Source organism: Prinia subflava, chromosome 5 (assembly GCF_021018805.1).
Source record: "Prinia subflava isolate CZ2003 ecotype Zambia chromosome 5, Cam_Psub_1.2, whole genome shotgun sequence".
Classification (NCBI taxonomy): Eukaryota; Metazoa; Chordata; class Aves; order Passeriformes; family Cisticolidae; genus Prinia; species Prinia subflava.
The window spans coordinates 12,918,361-12,939,244 of record NC_086251.1 but is presented as its reverse complement, the minus strand read 5'-3'; the positions used below and the strand labels follow the sequence as shown (position 1 = coordinate 12,939,244).

At 40.0% G+C, this 20,884-nt stretch overlaps 1 protein-coding gene across 1 annotated transcript; it reads left to right on the top strand.

The window, feature by feature from the left end:
• Positions 1–2,107: 2,107 nt before the first annotated feature.
• COPB1 (COPI coat complex subunit beta 1) lies at positions 2,108–20,627 on the top strand. Its single transcript, XM_063398062.1, has 22 exons — positions 2,108–2,263; positions 4,748–4,899; positions 5,559–5,788; positions 6,503–6,672; positions 6,881–6,995; positions 7,552–7,644; positions 8,188–8,325; positions 9,255–9,374; positions 9,812–9,919; positions 10,011–10,157; positions 10,571–10,716; positions 11,738–11,834; positions 12,430–12,590; positions 12,922–13,042; positions 13,397–13,624; positions 13,799–13,978; positions 14,758–14,902; positions 16,325–16,444; positions 16,767–16,912; positions 18,184–18,273; positions 19,008–19,163; positions 20,295–20,627. The coding sequence occupies exons 2-22, from the start codon at positions 4,809–4,811 to the stop codon at positions 20,352–20,354; spliced, it is 2,862 nt and encodes a 953-aa protein (XP_063254132.1). The 5' UTR covers positions 2,108–2,263; positions 4,748–4,808; the 3' UTR covers positions 20,355–20,627.
• Positions 20,628–20,884: the final 257 nt, after the last annotated feature.

Genomic DNA, 20,884 nt, shown 5'->3' with positions numbered 1-20,884 from the left:
TAAGCCATCATCCAGCCTTGGAGCAGAACAGGGCTTTTAGCTCACTGAGGGCTGAATTGGAGTAACAAAAATCCACCAGAAGTTCCATTACAGGTCTCCTGAGCCAAACTATGGAGTGTCTGCCTTGCTGCTGAATGAACAGGTTCTCCAGGGCTTTGTCCCTTCAGTTTGGTCTGCACCTGGTGCTCTTTGGGTTTAAGCTGAATGCCACAAAATTTGGGACTGACAGTGACTTCCTCAGGGTAATCTGCCAGGGACGCCCAGTGAATTGGTGCTTCCTGGGTGCAATGCTGTATTTTAAGCAAAATGAGTTCAGTCTTTTCTGTTTTCTATGTTGGAGCATTCTAATATAGTTATTCTCCCCAATGATTGCATTGAAAACGATAAGAAACAGCCTTCTGGAGTGGACCAGGTAGGGACCTGATGGCCTGTTCACTGTACTTAAAAAAAAAAAAAAAAACCTGAAACTTGCAGATTAATAATTTGTTAATATTTATTAATTAAACAAAACTTAATAAATCACAGTGCTGTTTTGAACAGGCTTTAAATACTGTATTGAATCCATACAAGTGGTTCAGTCATGAAAACAGCAAAACAGTAATGTTAGGGCTGCATTTTTGGTATTTAAGCACTAGGCAAAGCTGCTTTTCATTTTCCTAAATTTATTTTTATTCTGGGTTTTCTCTATTATTTTTCTATTTATTTCCTCCCTTATTTATTTATTTCCCCCCCTTACTCATATCCCCCCTTACTCATTTTAATTTTCCCCTTAATTACTTTTTCACTGTTATGTTTCTCCCTTAATTATTTCTTTTTCCCGTTGTTTTTTTCCTTCCTTTCCTTCCCCTTGCTTCCCCCTCATTTTTTCAATTCCCATTGTTTTTTTCACTCCTTTTTTCTCCCCCATTGTTTTTTCTCTCCCCTTGTTTACCCCTCCCGTTTTCCCTCTATTTGTTTTTTCTTTATTCATTTACGTACCCTATTCTTTCTTGATTGCCCGTAATCTGTTTTCCAGTTCCTCGCTAATTTCCCCCAATTACTTTATTTTCCACCCATTTATTTGTTTTATTTGTTTTTACCATTTCCTCCCCGCTTTATTGTCGTTGTTATCCATCTGTCTGTGTAATATCTATCTATCTATCTATCTATCGATCGATCGATCGATCGATCGATCTATCTTATCTCTCTATCCCTTTATTTATCCCTTTATCTATCTCTCTATCCCTTGATCTATCCCTTGATCTATCCCTTGATCTATCCCTTGATCTATCCCTTGATCTATCCCTTGATCTATCCCTTGATCTATCCCTTGATCTATCCCTTGATCTATCCCTTGATCTATCCCTTGATCTGTCTATCCATCTATCATATCTATCTATCCATCTATCATATCTATCTATCCATCTATCATATCTATCTCTCTATCTCTATCCCTTTATCTATCCCTTTATCTATCCCTTTATCTATCCCTTTATCTATCCCTTTATCTATCCCTTTATCTATCCCTCTATCTATCCCTCTATCTATCCGTCCCTCTATCCATCCGTCCCTCTATCCATCCGTCCCTCTATCCATCCGTCCCTCTATCCATCCGTCCCTCTATCCATCCGTCCCTCTATCCATCCGTCCCTCTATCCATCCGTCCCTCTATCCATCCGTCCCTCTATCCATCCGTCCCTCTATCCATCCGTCCCTCTATCCATCCGTCCCTCTATCCATCCCTCCCTCTATCCATCCCTCCCTCTATCCATCCCTCCCTCTATCCATCCGTCCCTCTATCCATCCGTCCCTCTATCCATCCGTCCCTCTATCCATCCCTCCCTCTATCCATCCCTCCCTCTATCCATCCCTCCCTCCATCCCTCCCTCCATCCCTCCCTCTACCCCTCTCTCTCTCTCTCTCTGATGTCTCTCTCTGATGTCTCTCTCTGATGTCTCTCTCTCATCTCTCTGTCTCTCCCTCCATCCCTCTGTCCGTGCGGGGTGTGACCCTCACTCCCGGCCGCCCTTTCCCGTTGTTTTCCTGCCTCCCGAGGCTCCCCCCGATTCCCCCGCGCGGGAGAGCCCCGCTGCGCGAGGGCAGTGACGTCACAGGGGCAGCCCCTCCCCGCGCTGCCCCTTTCGCGCTGGCGGGAGGCGTGTCCCGCCGCGGCCGCCGTACGCGCGATGTGGCCGGGGCGGGCGCGGCTCCACGTCAGCCATCGCCGGAGCGGCAGCGCCGCGGGCTCAGCTGCGCACCGGGACCGGCCCGACCCCAGCGCCCAGTACGGAGCCGCACGGCCGGCCCGCGGCGGCAGCGCGGGGGCGGGGGGAGGGGGCGGGGGGAAGGGGCGGGCGCCGCTTTTCCGCCGGGTGCTGCAAGGCCGGAGGCCTCAGGGCCCCGCCGACATCTTCCCGGTGGCCCCCGGCAGGGCCCCGGGGCGCGGGGCGGCTGTGGGAGGGTTTGTGGCGCGGAGAGGGCAGCGGGTGTCGGGGAATGGCAGGCGGACTCTGGCGCTGTGGGAAGTTTTGCCTCATAGCTTAAAATGCCCGGGTTTGGACTTGAAGTAGGAACTGGGACATTAAGGGAGAAATACCCCTCAGCTGGCCCTAAGTTCGTGGGCATTTTTTAGTAAACGTTTTGAACACTCTGTATTATAGGTGTGCATCAGTAAAAGGGTGCATTCCCAAGGTTTTGGTTCGTTAGGTGCCCCCCGTTCCCAAGGCTCCCCAGGGATGTAGGTGGCGAGCAGGCGTGGCTTTTTGTCTTCCTGGGCTCTACGAACTCTGTAACTTTCGATTGCCTTGGGTGCCGAGGCTCTGGAACAGGTTGCACAGAGCAGCTGTGTATGCCCCATCCGTGTAAGTGTTCAAGACCAGGTTGGATGGGGCTCCGAGCAACCTGGTCTGGTGAAAGGTGTCGCTGCCCATAGCAGGGGGTTGGAATAAATTCATCTCTAGGGTCCCTTCCGACCCAAACTATTCTGTGACTCACCGCAGATGACAGGGATACTATTGCTGGAGAGTTAAAACAGCACCTACATCAGTGTCCGTGCGGACTCTCAGCGATCAAACTGATGTCAAGTCTTTGTGCCCTTGCAGGGAGGGAAACTGGGTGGTGCTTCTCCCTGCCAGATCTCCCAGCTCTGTGTTTTGGGAGAGTTGTTTTTCACTGCTGCTGTTCAGAGCACAAAGTGCACTCAGTTCTCACATTTCAGACACATGTTTGGCCGTGATTTTGGAAATTTCTGCAGCTGAGGTCTTTGTATGAGTAAAGATCCCTGCCCCGCTTTCACAAGGATCTACTTGATCTGAGTTGTTCTTGCAGGTGAAGGTGCTGGCTGCAGGGCTTTGAGGCAGGAGTTCTGGGTAACAATTTAGGAAAAGTAAGCAGAAAAGCTGCTGCTGAGGCAAGAAAACAGTTGGGAAGGACCTCTGAGATCATCAAATCCAACCTTTGACTGATCACCAGTCATTTCATGAGCGAGTGGTTTATGTAGATATTTGCAAGCAACAAGGTTGGGTGATCTAAGCCTTAAAATACAGCATTCATAATGGAAAGAGGAATGTTTCCTTAAAAATTTGTATTGCCATTATTTTTTGGAGTAGTTGTTGTGGTGCTGATTGACGTGAGTTGTTTTCTTGTGTGGAAAGAAACAGTTCAGCACAACTTCCCTGCTCCCTTTTCAGGGTGAGGTTCTCTGGGTGCCCATTTGATGAGAAAAGGGAATCTAAGACTTCCAGACAATTAATATCAATGAAAGCTGATTTGTTTTGACACAATTTCTGTCGAAAGTATGAAATTGCCCATGTAATAAACAGTAACAGTTTTGTTTGCTGTGCTTGTCAGTGTAGTATCACAGCATTAGCCAAGCAAGCTGAAGCTTGAGCATTTTTCAATACTTAAGAAATAGAATAAAAAGGTTGTTTTGATCCTAGATGTCTATTATATAAAGAATAAACAAACATGAGGATGAGGATTAATACAACAAAAAGGTTGATTTGATTCTACATATCTATCATGTAGGGAAAAAACAAACATGAGAATGAGAATTGAGTTTAGTAGCAGATTTCATTACCTGGACTGCCAGGCACACAGCAGCTTTGATAGAACTGTATCCTTCTTGCTCTTTTTCACCATAAAACACTTGCTTTCCACATTAATGTCTGGTGGAGACAGTAGGGTTGAGCTGATCTGATGAGCCCTGGCAGGTAAAATGCTTCTCTCTCCATCCCATTGTCTTTTCTTCCATCCTTGGTTTCTGCTCTGTTGGATCTTGTGCTCATCTTCAAAGCTTCCTGCATAGACTGATTCAACTTGTTAATTGAGTCCACAACTTTATCTTTTCGTTTTCTCTTTTTTCTCTGAAGTTTTGCAGCTTGGGTCATTGACCTAGAGGGGCACAGGAGTGCAGGGAAGGTAGTGGGAATATACAGCTGGGATCGGGGAATGACTCCAGGAGGGAGAAGCTGCTGCATCCATTTGACTTCAGTCAGGTGCACTGTACACTTCTGTTACTCCTGACTGTGCCCAAAATACTGGAAATATTTTGTTCTTCTTCTCTTGTCTCTGAGCAGTTTCACGGTCTTCATCTTTGTGGTGCTCATAGGAATGTTCTAGTGTAACAGCAAAGCAAGAAGGCTTTTGCATGCAGCTTCTCAAGAAACCCAGCAATCCCTTCAGGCCATTAAGTCAGTTATAATAATGTCTTTGTGTTTGTTAATAAAGTCTTTTAACATTGGGATGGCTTTGTTTGCTTGGTTTTTAGGTTGCCTGACATTTGTGTGAAAAGAATTCTTTCCTTGAGCGAGCTCCTGTAACCAAGCGCCATGACTGCGGCAGAGAACGTGTGTTACACGTTGATCAATGTGCCCATGGACTCAGAGCCACCTTCTGAAATCAGCTTAAAAAATGACCTAGGCAAGTACTGACAGGGATTGAAGGATACTCCATCTTACCTGAATTAGTCTCTCATTGTACCTTTCCTAAAGTGTTGTTTACATTTTATAAGCTAAACCAAGTCAGTTTGATGTGTATTTTCTATTGAGTTCTGAAAGATGTGTGTTCCTCTGTTTTCTGTGTTTTGAGAAATCTATTATATTATGTGCTTTGGTGTACTCCACAGTCTGTGCAAAATCTGTTTTTTTTTTTAAAGTTTTTAGTAATACCTGCTTGGACTAAGGCAGATCTGAGCAGATTTTTTTTGAATAAACAGCAAATTGTGTTGTTACTTGCTCCATGCACTGTGGAGCCAAAACAGCAGTGTCAGTATGTGGTATGTGTGTGACACCAGAGCACATTGTAGTATCTTGGTATAAATTTAAGCATTAAAGCAGTCTTGGAATTTGAACTCTTTCAATTCCAATATATTGATCTCAGACAAAGTCTGAATTCCATGCTTGTTTTTAAATCTCTCTTGCTTCCTCTTTATCCTTTAATAGAAGTAAAGGCATGGATTTTATTGATAGGCTGTATTTCACTCCTTCAGAAGGAGTTTGTGTCTCCTGACACTGAAGATCAATATTCCTGTTAAAGTAGTTGTGACGTGTCAGCCTTCCTCGCTTCATTTCCTCCTCTAGAAAAAGGAGATGTCAAGTTGAAGACGGAGGCCTTGAAGAAAGTAATCATTATGATTCTGAATGGTGAGAAGTTGCCTGGGCTCCTGATGACCATCATACGTTTTGTGCTGCCTCTCCAAGACCATACTATCAAAAAGCTGCTGCTTGTCTTTTGGGAGATCGTGCCAAAGACCACTCCAGATGGCAGGCTCCTGCAGGAAATGATCCTCGTGTGTGATGCGTACAGAAAGGTAGCCTCTTGTGTATTTCATTGGCTGTGTTCCTCTGCAGAATCTTTATAGAATGGGTATCATTTTGTGTTACTGAATAAATACAAACATCGTTTATGCTCAGCATTTCCTTCCTGTCAGTTGTGTGTCAGTGCTTCAGAGCTGGATAACTGCAGATAGGCAGCAGATCTACTACCAAGGAGTTTTGTGTTCTTTTACTGGTACAACTTAACAAAAATTTAGTGCTCTGTTTCCTTGTCAGTGAATGTTAAAGGTGAGGGGTAACACAGTTATCATCTTCCAAGCATCTTGGGACAAGCCATGGGTCATAAAAGGACTCTGTTGTGATATATTTGGGAAACATCTTCATAAAGATATTAATGGCCTTCAATTTTGGGAATGGGTTGGAAACAGATAAGCTAATATATACAGGAAGTTTGTATCCAATATGCAGGAATGCCCACAGGCTGAGCTTTCACAGCCATGGTAATCCGAGAAAACAAATACAATCCAAACAAAAATCCTACAAACTTTTTAAGTTTTGTTGCACATAAATACATGTTTTTAAATTTGGTGGGGCAGCAGTGCTTTAAGAAAGCATTTCTTGAGAAAACAGTGAGGTGTGGTTGGGGATGTCGGGAACTTGGGTCAGGGGAAAGCTGAGTGTGGGAGAAGGTGGGAAGTGCATTCATCTGGAGAGTTTGGCATTTCAAATATGTTTCCTGTTGCTTTTAGGATCTGCAGCACCCAAATGAGTTTATCCGAGGCTCCACTCTGCGCTTTCTGTGCAAGCTGAAGGAAGCAGAGCTGCTGGAGCCTCTGATGCCGGCCATCCGCGCGTGCCTGGAGCACCGGCACAGCTACGTGCGCCGGAACGCCGTCCTGGCGATTTACACCATCTACAGGTAAAGGCAGAAACAAAGCACAGACCTGCATGCACAAGGCCAAGACTACCTTTAGTTTCTGAGAACCTGAATATTTATCACTCTCTAGTGTGGTGTTTAGAATTATTTTTATTTTTTGTTTGTTTGCCTTTTCTCCTCTACCTAATAAGTATCCTTGAGTTCTACTCCTTGCCAGTAGCTCTTTTAATTATGGTTTTTTCTTGTAAAGGAACTTTGAACATCTTATACCTGATGCTCCTGAACTGATCCACGATTTCTTGGTGAATGAGAAAGATGCAAGCTGCAAAAGAAATGCATTTATGATGCTAATTCATGCAGATCAGGTAGGGATACCTGCCCTCAAAGTCATTTGGTTTCATGATTGTAAATATGCTGGGTAACTAGCCAGTAGTTTGCTGGTAGTATAAAATACTTGTATTCATTAAAAATTCCATGTATGATAGTGTTAATGCTTTTGTGGGATATTGCGTACTGATAATATAGGTCTTTAGTGCTCTCTTTATTTTAAAGGAGAGCTACTCTATTTGGTGAAGGTGCTGAAAAATGTAAGCATAACCATACTGAGAGGCACTCCTTTATCCGCTGTTCTAGAGCTTTCTTTGAGAAAGAAGTGACAGTTTCTGTTTAGTGTTTCGGATTACTTGCTCTACAGGCAATTGCCTTTTGTGCCTAATTACCATTAGTTTGTCTCTCCTTTTGCCCTCTGTAGACAAGGATGGATTATTTTGCACTTTAGGTGTACAGTGTTTTCCTAAATTGTTGAAACATTGCATAAAGGCTGTTTTGTATTTTGATTTTTAGAATGTGTTTTGATTTAAAGTTCAACTGAGTGTGCAAACTCTGAATAATGTAAAAATAATTTATATTCTGTTTGTGTAGGATCGAGCTTTGGATTATTTGAGTACCTGTATTGACCAAGTGCAGACCTTTGGTGACATACTGCAGTTGGTTATTGTTGAACTGATTTACAAGGTAAAAGGGAAATCCTGTGGCACATTTATAATAAACACACATGTTAATTTACAGAATTATATTAGACTTTTTAAAAAGGGATAGAATATTGCTGGGAAAGGGATTTAGCTGGCTTCTTGTCCATGTCCGGAATATGTCATTGCTTAATACAGTTAAATAAGAGTTTTCTCTTGAAATGATAAAAGAGTTCAAGTGTGCACTGGGTAGAACAACAAGTCTCACCAGATTTGCTTTGATGGGGACTGTAGTATCAGAATGGTCTTCATGGGTGTGAGCAGGGCATCTCTTACAGAAGCTGTTAGAGGCTCTGCCCTTCCTTTTGATGGGAGATTTTAAGACCCTGTAGCATTGTTCAGAGTTGGTGAGAACAGCTTTTGAAGCGCTTTTGTAATTAGATTTTTACAGCTGTGAATGACACTTCTTTGTCACCAGAAGAGGTTGTCACCTTTTGGTTAGTTTTCTCCTCTCTGTAAGATAGTGGAGCAGGTGAGCTGTAGGTTTACTCTTTTCTTTATGTGCCAACTGTGGATCCTTCTTTTCCAGGTCTGTCACGCAAATCCATCAGAGAGAGCTCGGTTCATTCGCTGCATCTACAACCTCCTGCAGTCCTCGAGTCCTGCAGTGAAGTATGAGGCTGCAGGGACTCTGGTTACGCTCTCCAGTGCACCCACAGCAATCAAGGTCTGGAAGTGATGTTTTCAGTAGCTTCTAGTGCACATTGATACTTAGGAGTGAAGGCTTTAGTAACATGCAACACTTCTCATGTGAAACATTGTCTTAAAGTATCTCTTACAACTGGTCACAAAAAAAGACTGAGCGGACCTGGAGCTAGTGGATTTCATGTCACTTTGGTAGGGGACAAGCTTGAATACTGTGCAGACTGTTGGACCAACCTACAGTTACTTGGCCTAGTTAGGAAAGCAGACTCCAGCTGAAGATTTCAGAGGTTGGATGAAATTTTTTACTCATGAATTTGACTCATTTCAGACCAAGGAAGAAGCATAAAGCAGTGAAGATTCGTGTTGATTACTGATTGACCTGGGGTTTTTAGTTTTATAGTTGTACAACTGCTTACTTAAGACCACTTAAAAATTTTGAATTTGTGTGGAAATTTAAAAGATAGGTTATGCATTTAGATATACATTTACAGCATTGTAAATAGTAGTTTCCAAAGGTCTGGGGGGAGTAGGAATTCCAACATTCTTGGTTTGGCATACTCATTTTTGTTGAGTAGACACACTGTACATCGAAACTGTCATTAAAACCTTGTCTAGATAGTCTAACACTGCCATTTCTTTTAAGTTGATTTTCATGCCCTGTTGTATATTTCACAGATGACTTAAGGCATGTCAGATAACCTATCTTATGTCTTTCTTTGAATTTGAAGTCAAGTTTGTGCACTGTAAGCTGATGCCATTGTGAGCCTTCATGTGTGATTTTTGTAACATGGTGTACAAAAAATTATAGTCTGTTTATCAAGTTAATTTCTTTGCCAACTCTGAGTAGCTGCTTTAATAGTAAAATAGAATGAGTCTTTTCCTCAATTTCAGAAACTTTCCACTTTCTCCTCTTCATGACTAAAAAACTGGGTTTGATCATTTTAATTTTAGGCTGCTGCCCAATGCTACATAGATTTGATTATCAAAGAAAGTGATAATAATGTGAAACTGATTGTCTTGGATCGGTTGATTGAGTTAAAGGAGCATCCCTCCCACGAACGAGTGTTGCAGGTATGTGAGCTGGCTCTTTTCCTGTAAGCCTTAGGAAGGAAAAGCCTTCAGTAACAAAGCTTCCAGGTTTTGGCAATGTATGGAGAAAAGAACTTCTGAAGTTTCAATTTCCTGTTGGTATGTTTTTGGTTAAAACATATTGGATGTTTTTTATGTTTATGTCTTGGCTGCTTTTATTGTCTGCATAAGAAATAACAATGACAAATGCTGTCCTGGTTGTAACGTTTTTATGGTGTAGCTGCATAGGAGACTTCTATGTGAATGTAGAATGTATTAAATGAACACTGTGAAGTTCTAATGCCTATTGCTTGCTTGTCAGTAGATCATATATTATGTATCCAGAAAGGCTTTGAAAATCATTGAGGACTGAAAATTAGAATTGTATGAATAGGAAGTAATCTAAAATGGCAAAATATTTTACTTTGTTATTGTTTCAGGATCTAGTTATGGACATCCTCAGAGTGTTGAGCACCCCAGATCTAGAAGTGCGCAAAAAAACCCTTCAGTTGGCTCTGGATCTTGTGTCTTCAAGAAATGTGGAGGAGGTAAATTACATGTACTCTGATTCATTGCACTATTTTCTTTCTTTCGAAAAATGTCACTTTTTTTAAAAATTTGATTTTATGTTTTCTGCAGCTTGTGATTGTTCTGAAGAAGGAAGTGATTAAAACTAATAATGTGACGGAGCATGAAGATACAGACAAGTACAGACAGCTCCTGGTTCGGACACTGCATTCCTGTAGTGTTCGCTTCCCAGACATGGCTGCAAACGTTATTCCAGTGGTATGCAAATGTTTCATTTTTTTGTCATTAAATGTGTTATACCTATATCCAACACCTGCAGAATTGCTGAGGCTGAGATGTTCCTAATAGTGGCCTCACAGAAGCAATGCTGTTTTTCATTCCTAAAGAAACAGGATTTTTGATGCTGTAATTATTGGTCTTCTGAGACTGTTTATATATGTTTTTGAAGAACATGAGCTGAAGAGGACCTTTAAAAGTACAATAATTTGTATCACTAGAAAAACAATTTGGCAGTATGATAATTGATACTTGTTTGGAATGTACTTAAGGTTTTTTGACTTTTTTTCATTGGACATACATTAGGAGTTTTATTTTTCTGAACATAGAGGAAGTATTATTGTACAAACTTCTCTGTGCTGCTGTTGGTGCTGATGTTCACCCTTCTGTGGCAGCTGATGGAGTTCCTGAGTGACAACAATGAGGCAGCAGCCGCCGATGTCCTGGAGTTTGTGCGGGAAGCGATCCAGAGATTTGATAACCTCAGACCTCTCATTGTTGAGAAGATGCTTGAAGTCTTTCACTCCATTAAATCTGTCAAGTGAGTCCAGAATATGATATCAAACAGACTTTGGGGTACCTGTGGCTCACTCGCATTGAATGTATATTGTCATTAAATATGTGCCAAAATCCACGTGACCCACACAGAGAGCGACTGAAGCTGAGATATTTTGGGGTAGAGGATTTCTAGGTACAGCTTTCTTCTTGCCTACTTGTACAAGAGATAAATTGGGAGTTTGTTGCATTGAATAAAGAAAAAAAATTCAAGTTTCATTTCTGTAATGCAGTTGATAATTGTTATTCCACTTGCTAGGAAATAGAGTTGTTGATGAAGGCCAAACATAAAGTAATATATTTTTTAAAACAGAATTCCTAAGGAATTTACACTTGTAGGCAACTGGAAATACTGTACATTTATTAGGAAACCTAATCAAATATAGACTGAGCTTTCCAAACTATGAAGCTGTTTTAATATGTTTCAGGGCTCTAAAAACTTTGCTTGCTGATGAATCTGTAAAGGTTAAGTCATATGAAAATTTCTCAGAAGAGCAAGAAGAGTATCAGAAGAGCACTCTGTCATTCTTCCAATACACAGAATACACTCTGAATCCCATCTCCATTGTAATCTCATTAAGTGGGGTAAAAAAAACCCCTGAAGCTTTGCTATTCTTTTCCTAATCTTCACTCTTGTTCTAGTTTTTCATTTTCTCCTTTATAATGGAGAAATTAGTTTGTCTCAGTTAAATGGAGAATTTAGAGCTGACTTTACTCACATGCAGTAGAGTATTTCATTATTGTCATAATGAAATTTAATTTTGTATATGTCAGGATTAACACAGATGGAAGAAATATATAGCAGAGAATGTATCTAATTTGATATACTTGTTCATGAGATTACTGGGGCTGAAAGGATAATTGCTTTTGATTTAACCTGCTTTTGTCAGTTGTGTCCCCTTTTGAATTTGTCAAGACTGGCCTTTACTACCTGACCATAAATCACTTTCTTGGTGCTAGTTTGAGTATATCACGAAAGCATGATTTAAATACTGTTCTTGTCTTAGGATTTATCGAGGAGCATTATGGATCCTTGGAGAATATTGCAGCACAAAGGAGGATATACAAAGTGTAATGACAGAGGTTCGAAGATCACTTGGAGAGGTGTGTGCATTGTGGAGTTTTTGTGTTTACTAGCTCTTTGTGGTTTTTCCTTGCCGTTATGCAGTGGGTTTTCTAAGAAAAAGCTATTATAGAAAGATCAAATAACATGCAACAGTGTTTTGAGGACTTGTGGTGTGTAATGGGATGTGCACAGGAAATCTTAAGTAAAAAGCAGTCATTATTTGCATTTATTATTCATTTTTTTCAAGTAGCATACTTGAGCTGAGAAGAAGCGGTATCTGTTAAGAGAAGAGGTGGGAGATTCCTTATTTCAGAAAATTATGGCAGCTTTAAGATACGATTTAATTATATCCAGTAGCAAAGAATAAGTGCTTTAAGGCTAGGTAGTTCTGACAGAAGGACTTCTCTGACAAAATCCAATTCATCAATGAGAGCTTTATTGCATGTGTAGGAAGCTTCTGCATGTATTTCAACATCTGCTTATTTCCTTAAATTCTCCCTGAACCGTAGCACTGTAGCTGGCCTTTTGCTTATAAAAACTTCAGTAACGCAGATAATTTTTATTAAAACCTTATGCAGAACAAAAGCCTATCTTTTATTTTAATTGTAACAGTTGCTTCCTGCTCATTTCTAGATCCCAATAGTAGAATCTGAAATCAAGAAAGAAGCTGGTGAGCTCAAACCTGAAGAAGAGGTGTCTGTGGGTCCAGCCCAAAAATTAGTGACAGAGATGGGCACTTACGCAACACAAAGTGCTCTTAGCAGTTCCCGACCTGCCAAAAAGGAAGAAGACAGGTATTTGTGATTTCATGCTTGGCCAGGAATGACTTGGTTAATTTTTTATCTTTTTTTTATTTGAGTGGTGTTATCTCTCATACAGAGTTCCGTGGTTGAGGGAATTTCCTGTGTTAAGGTATTATCCCAGCTAGATAGTATCCAATAGGAAGTTGCCCAGTTGCTCAGGACTGTAATCAAAGCTTACTGTATAAATAAGAGCTTTAAAACCAACCTTATGAGGTGTTTCAAGCTTGTTTTGCTTGTACAGTATGAAAGTTAAAGTATCAAGAGAGGTAGGCTGAAGATTGTCATCCAAAAGTAATTTTCTGAGAATCATTTGTCTTTGCAGACCGCCCTTACGAGGATTCTTGCTGGATGGAGATTTCTTTGTTGCAGCTTCCCTTGCTACAACTTTAACCAAGATTGCTTTACGGTATATGTCCTTAGTTCAGGAAAAGAAGAAACAAAATGTGAGTCATCTCTTGTGTTTTCACATTCAAGGAAGAGCTGCTTGTTGCCTCTTTTCTTGTAAACAGATGCAGAATGGGTTAAGTCCAAAGTGAAATGCCAGTTATGTGATTGGATAATAATGATAGTTTGGATCACAAACAGGATCTGCTGAGTTCCAGCCATTCTATCTAGACAGTGTCTAAATCATTCTGCTTGGTTTCAGATAACAAGTAGTAAAAACCTAAGTGATCTGTTCAGAGATGTTATGATTTGATTATTACACATCTTTTTTTAAATAAGTCAGAAGTCAACATTTCTCTAAAGCTGTGGAAAATGCAATAACCTTCTTCCATTCTCTTTGTGCTCCTTCTCAGTCCTTTAATGCTGAAGCTATGCTGCTGATGGCCACTATTCTCCACTTGGGAAAGTCTTCTCTTCCCAAGAAGCCAATTACAGATGATGATGTGGATCGTATTTCATTGTGTCTGAAAGTGTTGTCAGAATGTTCTCCTCTCATGAATGACATTTTCAACAAAGAATGCAGGCAGTCCCTCTCTCACATGCTGTCAGCCAAGCTAGAAGAGGAGAAACTTTCCCAGAAGGTGAGCTGTTATAAGTGTGTAACCGTAAACACTTGGAGGTTTTACAGATGTTCACATCCAGGCTGGTCCCAGAAATGTCACCATTTGACTCTGTGTCGTCAGCCATTATTTGGCTGGTTTTCTGCACTAAGGAATGGAATTCACTGTGAATTCTGAATTATTCTCTTTCTGCAGAAAGAATCTGAGAAGAGGAATGTGACAATTCAGCCAGATGATCCCATTTCCTTCATGCAGCTTACTGCTAAAAATGAAATGAGCTCAAAAGAAGACCAGTTCCAGCTTAGTCTTCTTGCAGCAATGGGAAACACACAGAGGAAAGAGGCTGCTGATCCTCTTGCTTCCAAACTTAATAAGGTAGTGGGAAATCAGTGCTTTAATTATATACATGGGATCACTTTGGGAATTGAAGACTGGAACTGGTGAACCAGATTATGCTGGTTGATTGGGAAGACCCAGGGATATCCTGGTTGGGATCAGGAGAAAAAGAAAAGCACTTGTGCTTACAGTTGTTACTTTCTCAAATGGGGAGAGGAAGAACAAGAAGGAGACTTAGAGACTGCTGAGCTGGTGGAATTTGGAGAAGAAATTAGGGTTTGCTGGTTTGAAAATCCCAATAAAGTTCATGGGGAAGGGAGCAAGGATGCTAGAAGTGATTAAGAATCCCTTTCTTTGGCTGCTGTATCTTATTGCCAAGTGCAATGCATTCTTATTTCACCCTTTATGATTTTTTTTCTGCAGGTGAGCAGAACCTGCTGAGGAGGTTTAAAGAGAAGAAATCACTTGAGTAATTCATTAGTTAAGAGTTAAATGCCCAGATTTTGAAATTCTTTTTGATGTTTAAAATTACCTTTTAATTTTAAATCAGCATTTCTTTGTCCTGCTGATCATCTTAAGAATAAATGGCATTACAGTTCATATTTAGGAACCTATTAGTTCAGAATACATTTCATCTGGAGAGGTTTTATAGTTGTAGTGTGTATGCAGGGGAACATGTGAAGGAAGGCTACTTGTTTTGGAGGCCCATATTAAAGAATGATCAATCTAAGTGTATTTTATTGTTATTTTTTATCATTGTTTGAGCGATTCTGTTTTAGCTGGTCTGTGAGAAGGTGAATCCTTGCCTTGTGTGACAGGTGACCCAGCTGACAGGTTTCTCAGACCCTGTGTATGCAGAGGCCTATGTCCACGTCAACCAGTACGACATCGTGCTGGACGTGCTCGTGGTCAACCAGACCAGTGACACCCTGCAGAACTGCACCCTGGAGCTGGCCACGCTGGGTAAGCAGGGCTGGGCTGCTGCCAGCAAAGCACCTCTGAGGTTTTGGGAATTGGGCGTTACCCTGCTGGAAGGAATTCCTGGAACACTTCCAGAGGGATGCCAGTTAGTCACCATTTCGAACGCCTTTAAAAATAGACTTTTTAAAATATTTGGTGGAAGTTTTGTATGTACTGACACTGACAGTGCAATCTGATTATATAAACCGTAGTCAGATTTTATCACTAAAAACACAGCATTCCATTTCCCCTTCTCCTTTTTTCCTGAAACAAAGACAGGTTTCTTGATGTACTTATTTTTCATTGTGCTGCTGCAATAGACAGGAAAATAAAAATAGGTCAAAATCCCAGCTGGTATGGAGCAGAAAGCCATCTGCCCTAGGTGGTTTTTGCACTCAGCCTGAAGTACTTAAATACTGCACTTACTCAACTGAAACCATTCCCTGTACCAGCAGCTGTACCAGAGTCTTGCTTGGACAATATTAAGGCTTCATAAACCTCTCTCAGGGGAGTCACTGGAGCAGATAATTCAAGAACAGTAACCAGTTTCTTATTAGTTGTCCTCTGCTTTGGCAGTCAGGAGCTGACATACATTTACAATGTGCTTGGAGAGCTCACATTAGCTACTTTTCACTATTGTAAATATGACTGGAGGGCATAACCTTTCTCTTAAAATTTTGTAAATCATTTGATGACACTAATGATGGAAATAAATCAAATGGATGCATTATTTAATAGGTTGTATTTATCTATTTGTCAGCTCAGTAAAGTGGAATTCTGTATTTCCCAGCTGATGTACTGCAAAAGCTGACTTGAGGCATCACTCCCGTGTGTGGAGCTCATGCTGTTCATGCTGTGTTCTCAAATTGCAGTTTAAGAGACCTAAGGAGTCTTTCTAATTGTATGCTGAAGGATTAGTAAAAATGCATCCCTTAGTGTTTCCTTGGAGCAATTATATTCAGAATCAAGGGTATACTTTGACCTGTTTATAAATAGCTTAGTGCCTGTAGTGCTAGACATTGTACTTTGGTTTGAGGCACTTGACTGTAGGGTTAGGCCTTATGATGATGTCAGTGATTAAAATACAAGGTAGAATTAACCATTTCCTTGTTAAAAAATTAGTACTAAACTCCATCCAAAGCCCATTTAGTTCAGTATTTGCATTTGTTTGCAGTAGGGTTTGGGTGAATACAGCAATATTTTAACTGAAATTTATATGTAATGTAATTTATCTTGCAATTAGAAAACTATAAACAAAAGAACAATCAATTCCAAATCAACTAATTTCTTTATGGTGGTGTTTAGTGCAGCTCTGTAGATGCAAAAATTGAATGATGAGAAAATAAAAAGCTGTTGTTCAAAAAGCTAAGCTCATTGTGTATTGCTAATGTTCCCTGATCCACATCTCCCAATTTCTTTACACAGGTGACTTGAAACTTGTGGAAAAACCATCTCCTCTGACACTTGCTCCACATGATTTTGCAAACATTAAAGCTAATGTCAAAGTTGCTTCAACAGAAAATGGAATCATTTTTGGTAATGTTGGTAAGTAAACAATTCAGTGTGCAAAATTACCATGAATGTGTTGCTATTTTAACTGCTTAATGAGCTCAAAAATAAGTAAAACCTTTCATAGTGGGAGAAGTTAAATTACAATGTAAGAGTATTTTGTGATGATTTAAAAAAAAAATCTGTATCACTGTTACTTAAAATTGTACCATTGTAGAATGTGCTACCTTTAGGATGATTGTCAGCATGAGATTGAGCAAGGATTGACTGTTGTTAACTGGCAGGTGATAACTCAGCACCCTTATTAAGTGCAAATTCACTTTTTGGAACATTCAAAAATGTGTGTGTTCTCTTGCAGTGTATGATGTGTCTGGAGCAGCCAGCGACAGAAACTGTGTGGTTCTCAGTGATATTCACATAGACATCATGGATTACATCCAGCCTGCTTCCTGTACAGATGCTGAGTTCAGACAGATGTGGGCAGAATTTGAGTGGGAAAACAAAGTTAGTGGGTTTTGGGGGGTTTTTTTTGTATGTTACTTTGTTGATGAGATACAATTCTGTCTCTTGTTCTACAGCAGCTTGTTACAGCAGCATTATCTATTGCCACATAAACCTCATTCAGCATCCTCACTGGATGTTTGCCTCAAGTAGCTTATTCTCTTACAGCTATCTTATCAGTTTCACAAGCTTAGCAGTGCAGTAACTGGGTTTTTGGCTTGCAAAAGAGGTGGTGTGCATCGAGCTTTACCTCCTCTATGGAAGCTGTCCAAACTGACTGGTGATTGCTGTGTATTTTGGCTCAAAGGTGAGATGGCAAGTGTAAGCTTATGCTGAGGCTGCAGAATTTCTTGTGCTGCTCAGCCTCTCCAGTTCTTAGTCGCACTGTCTTGTGGATTGCAAGGGACCTTTTAAAGGTTCTTTAGTCCAGCCCCCTGCCAGGGGTACTGGAACATCTTTCTTTCACCTTGCTACTTTGCAGTACAGCTGTGGCATGAAGTTCTGGGTGCTGTTTAAGACCAGCAAGACAGTGGGTGCACTTCATAGTAACTGAGGGTGCCCAGTTTAGTGCCAACCTAAAAAAAGAGTTTAAGGGAAATAATATCATATAAGAACAAAGTAGAAACATTAAACCAGGATGGGAGATATCTTACATGAACTGTAGCCTTGTTTGGTACATAGATGTGCTTACTTGAGACTAGATTTAAATATCTCGGGGGGAACTTGTGCATCATATATCGTAATACATGATATATGAAGCCTTAGCAGTTTGTAAACTCCTTCTAAGAGGCATGTTAAAAACAATTTAAACAAGGCACATAATATGCAATATGATAAAGCCAAGGCAGCCCAGAGAGCTTTGTTGCTGGAAAGGGAAGATGAAAGGAATCTTTATCACTGGTTAATGGCAGACTTTGGACTAGGTATTGCTTTTTCTTGTTCTGGAAATGTGTAAACTGAATTCAGACAAGAAATCCACTGTTTGCTGTAGAGAATCTAGGTGTTCAACAGAGTATCATATTCACCCAATAGATTTTAGAAACCGTGGTAATAGCATGAAATTCTCCATCCTAACAAGGGGATGGCAGGAGGGGAAGAGTTCCTATGATGGCACCACGTAGTGGGAAGTGCATCCAGCTGACTGAATGTGCTGCTCCTCAAGGAGGAGTGTGGAAGTGATCTCCATTATAGAGCCCTGAAATTTCAGGGCTTATTTCAGAAGTACCTGAGGTGCTTAGTAAAGTAATTGCCTTTTTTTTTTTTCCTTCTTGAAGGTAACAGTGAATACAAATATAATTGATTTAAATGAGTATTTACAGCACATACTGAAGTCAACCAATATGAAATGCCTGACTCCAGAGAAGGTGAGCTATTTCTTGGAGAGTTTTAGATACCTTTTTTAGTTCCTGTGCTTTATTATTTATTTTGTTCAACATTTGTTGTTAATATTATTAGAAATGCCTGCTTACAATATGAAATAGTACATATACCTCGAAGTTTTTACTCGGAAATGAGTAAAAGCAGATAAATGTTACTAAAATTCTCTGTTGTCCCAAGCTGCAAAAATCAGAATGTCCATTTTGATTTATAGTAGCTAAGCTGTAGCATAGACTTGATGGGACCATCTGTTTACATAAAGGGGTTTTTTTAGTAGCTCCATGTTTCTTCTTCTCTGACAAAATTTACCTTTCTTTTGCCAGTTTAGCCTTTTTGTTGTAAAGCAAAATAAGTACATAGAATAGCTACTTGCTGTTAAGATACAGCATGTACGAGAGCTATTAGCTATTACATGTATAGTAGTCAAATTAAATATAGCAGTTATTTAGCTTCTTTGCCATTTTTCTGTTGGTTAAAACAAACCCTAAAATGTCCTCCTGACTTGTCTTGATGAATTCTATAGACTGCATCAATCCCAATATGAATTCTAGAAAAAGACCACCACTATTTCCCAGTGCATGATTCCACATGTTACAAAGCATTGCATGTGAAGAAAGAAGTTTAAACATGATATATTGGTAACTGCCTAGTGAACTTCAGGTGAACTAAACAGTGTTTAGAGGATTTTGGTCTTTTAAGAGTTGCCCTGTGTTTCTCCTAGGCCCTCTCAGGCTACTGTGGCTTTATGGCAGCCAATCTCTACGCCCGTTCCATATTTGGGGAAGATGCCCTGGCCAATGTGAGCATTGAGAAGCCGATTCACCTGGGGCCAGAGGCGCCTGTCACGGGCCACATACGGATCCGGGCCAAGAGTCAGGTAATGGGCCTTGCCATCCTCACCACTTCAGAGCAATGTGCCAAGCACTCCTAAAATTTACACTTCTTTTGCAGTCTTTTCTCCTGCTGTGTTACCATCAAATAGGCCTTTGTGCCAAGATTTCCCTGTTTGTCCGTAGTGCTGCCAATAGGATGTTGTATTTTATTCGCTTTTAAATAAAGAACAAATGTGCCTCAGGGTTACAGGATGTTTTTCATACCAAATTGCACTTTTCAGTGTCACACAACAAAGAAATTTTACGCATGTAATTGCTATTCACTGTTTCTTTTTAAAAACAACAAAAGAGAACCCCAGGATTTTTAGTAGGAATATTTTCTGTAGATATATGAGTCTGCTTTGAATTTTAGAATTTCTACCTCCCAACTGAAAAAAAAAGACTGGGATTTGGAATAAGTAAAGCAAAACCACTACTGTACGATAGAAGTATTTTAAACAGTGTACAGTAAAGGAGTACCTGAGAGTTTTCATATTCAAAGAAAACATTTAGTTTATGTGATAAACACATAAAGATTTTGGACTGGTTTAATTTAAAGTTTCTAGTATATTACAGTGCCATTTTTACATAAGACTGCATTCAACTACATATGCCAGCATGGTTTCATCTTGAAATCATTGTGCTATTGAATATGTGGATTTATTCATGCAGTTTCTTTTGATGGTTCTTCAGTTTCTGTGCAATAATTATCTGGCTCTGTGATTAAATTATTTTCCATGGCTGTGGTGCACTGAGTGTGCTGGTATCAAGCACTGGGACTTTCAACAGTTGAATTTCAATAACTGGACAGGCAGTTATAATTTCTCCCCTGGCAGTCCTCTTTCCATTGATGGGAGGTCAAAACATTAAAACTGGTTTTATTCTTTGGCTTCACATGGTGAGAACACATGTAAAATTAAGTTTCATTGTCTCAATAATACATGTAGACCTAGCCCTTACCTAGTGATAAGGAAGTGAGCATTTTAAAATGTACAAACAAGTGAACAGCTAGAAATTTCCATGCCCCTGACTTAATAGATTTCTATATATGGAACTTCCATTTTAATATAGATGAGATGAAGTTATTTTCAATTGAAGTATTTGTGTCATGATTGTTGTCTTCCTTTTCCTTACAGGGAATGGCCCTGAGTCTTGGAGATAAGATCAATCTGTCTCAGAAGAAAACAAGTTTATAAATTTTACCTAATGTCTTTTCAAGTCTTTTACAATTTAACCATAGGTATGTGGCTTTTGGGATCCAGAACATCTTATATTCTTCAGTGTTCTGTAATGGTAGAAGCCAAGCTTTTGAGCTGAAAGCATTCCAGCAGATAATTTATAGGCTCCCCATGATTGATATTGAGCAAATTTTAAATCTCCAGTTTTTTTTTCTTTGTCCTGGAAGTCATGTTTTCTTTGTCTCTAATATATAATGATGCTCACAGCACAATAAACAAATTATACCAGTACTGTTTTGTCTGTAAATTATGATCTCTGTATTATCTGATCAGTATTGAATAATGTGTCCAGGGGTGCTTTGATACTGTGAGAATGTAGGAGTCTGTAATAGCTTAAGTGTTTACAATAATGACTAGGCCTGAATATGTAAATGTATAATCATGATTCTTGAGATACTCTGGTATACCTAGGAAAATATAAATTTGCCAACTAAATTAAAGGCTGTCTATTCTAGATGGTAATGTAATAATTTGGCACAGGCAAACTT

Coding starts and splice junctions, on each gene's coding strand:
- COPB1 (XM_063398062.1), top strand. CDS start 4,809: ATGACTGCGGCAGAGAACGTGTGTTACACGTTGATCAATGTGCCCATG. Junction 5,789..6,502: donor TGTGTGATGCGTACAGAAAG/GTAGCCTCTTGT, acceptor TGTTGCTTTTAG/GATCTGCAGCACCCAAATGA. Junction 16,445..16,766: donor AATCATTTTTGGTAATGTTG/GTAAGTAAACAA, acceptor GTTCTCTTGCAG/TGTATGATGTGTCTGGAGCA.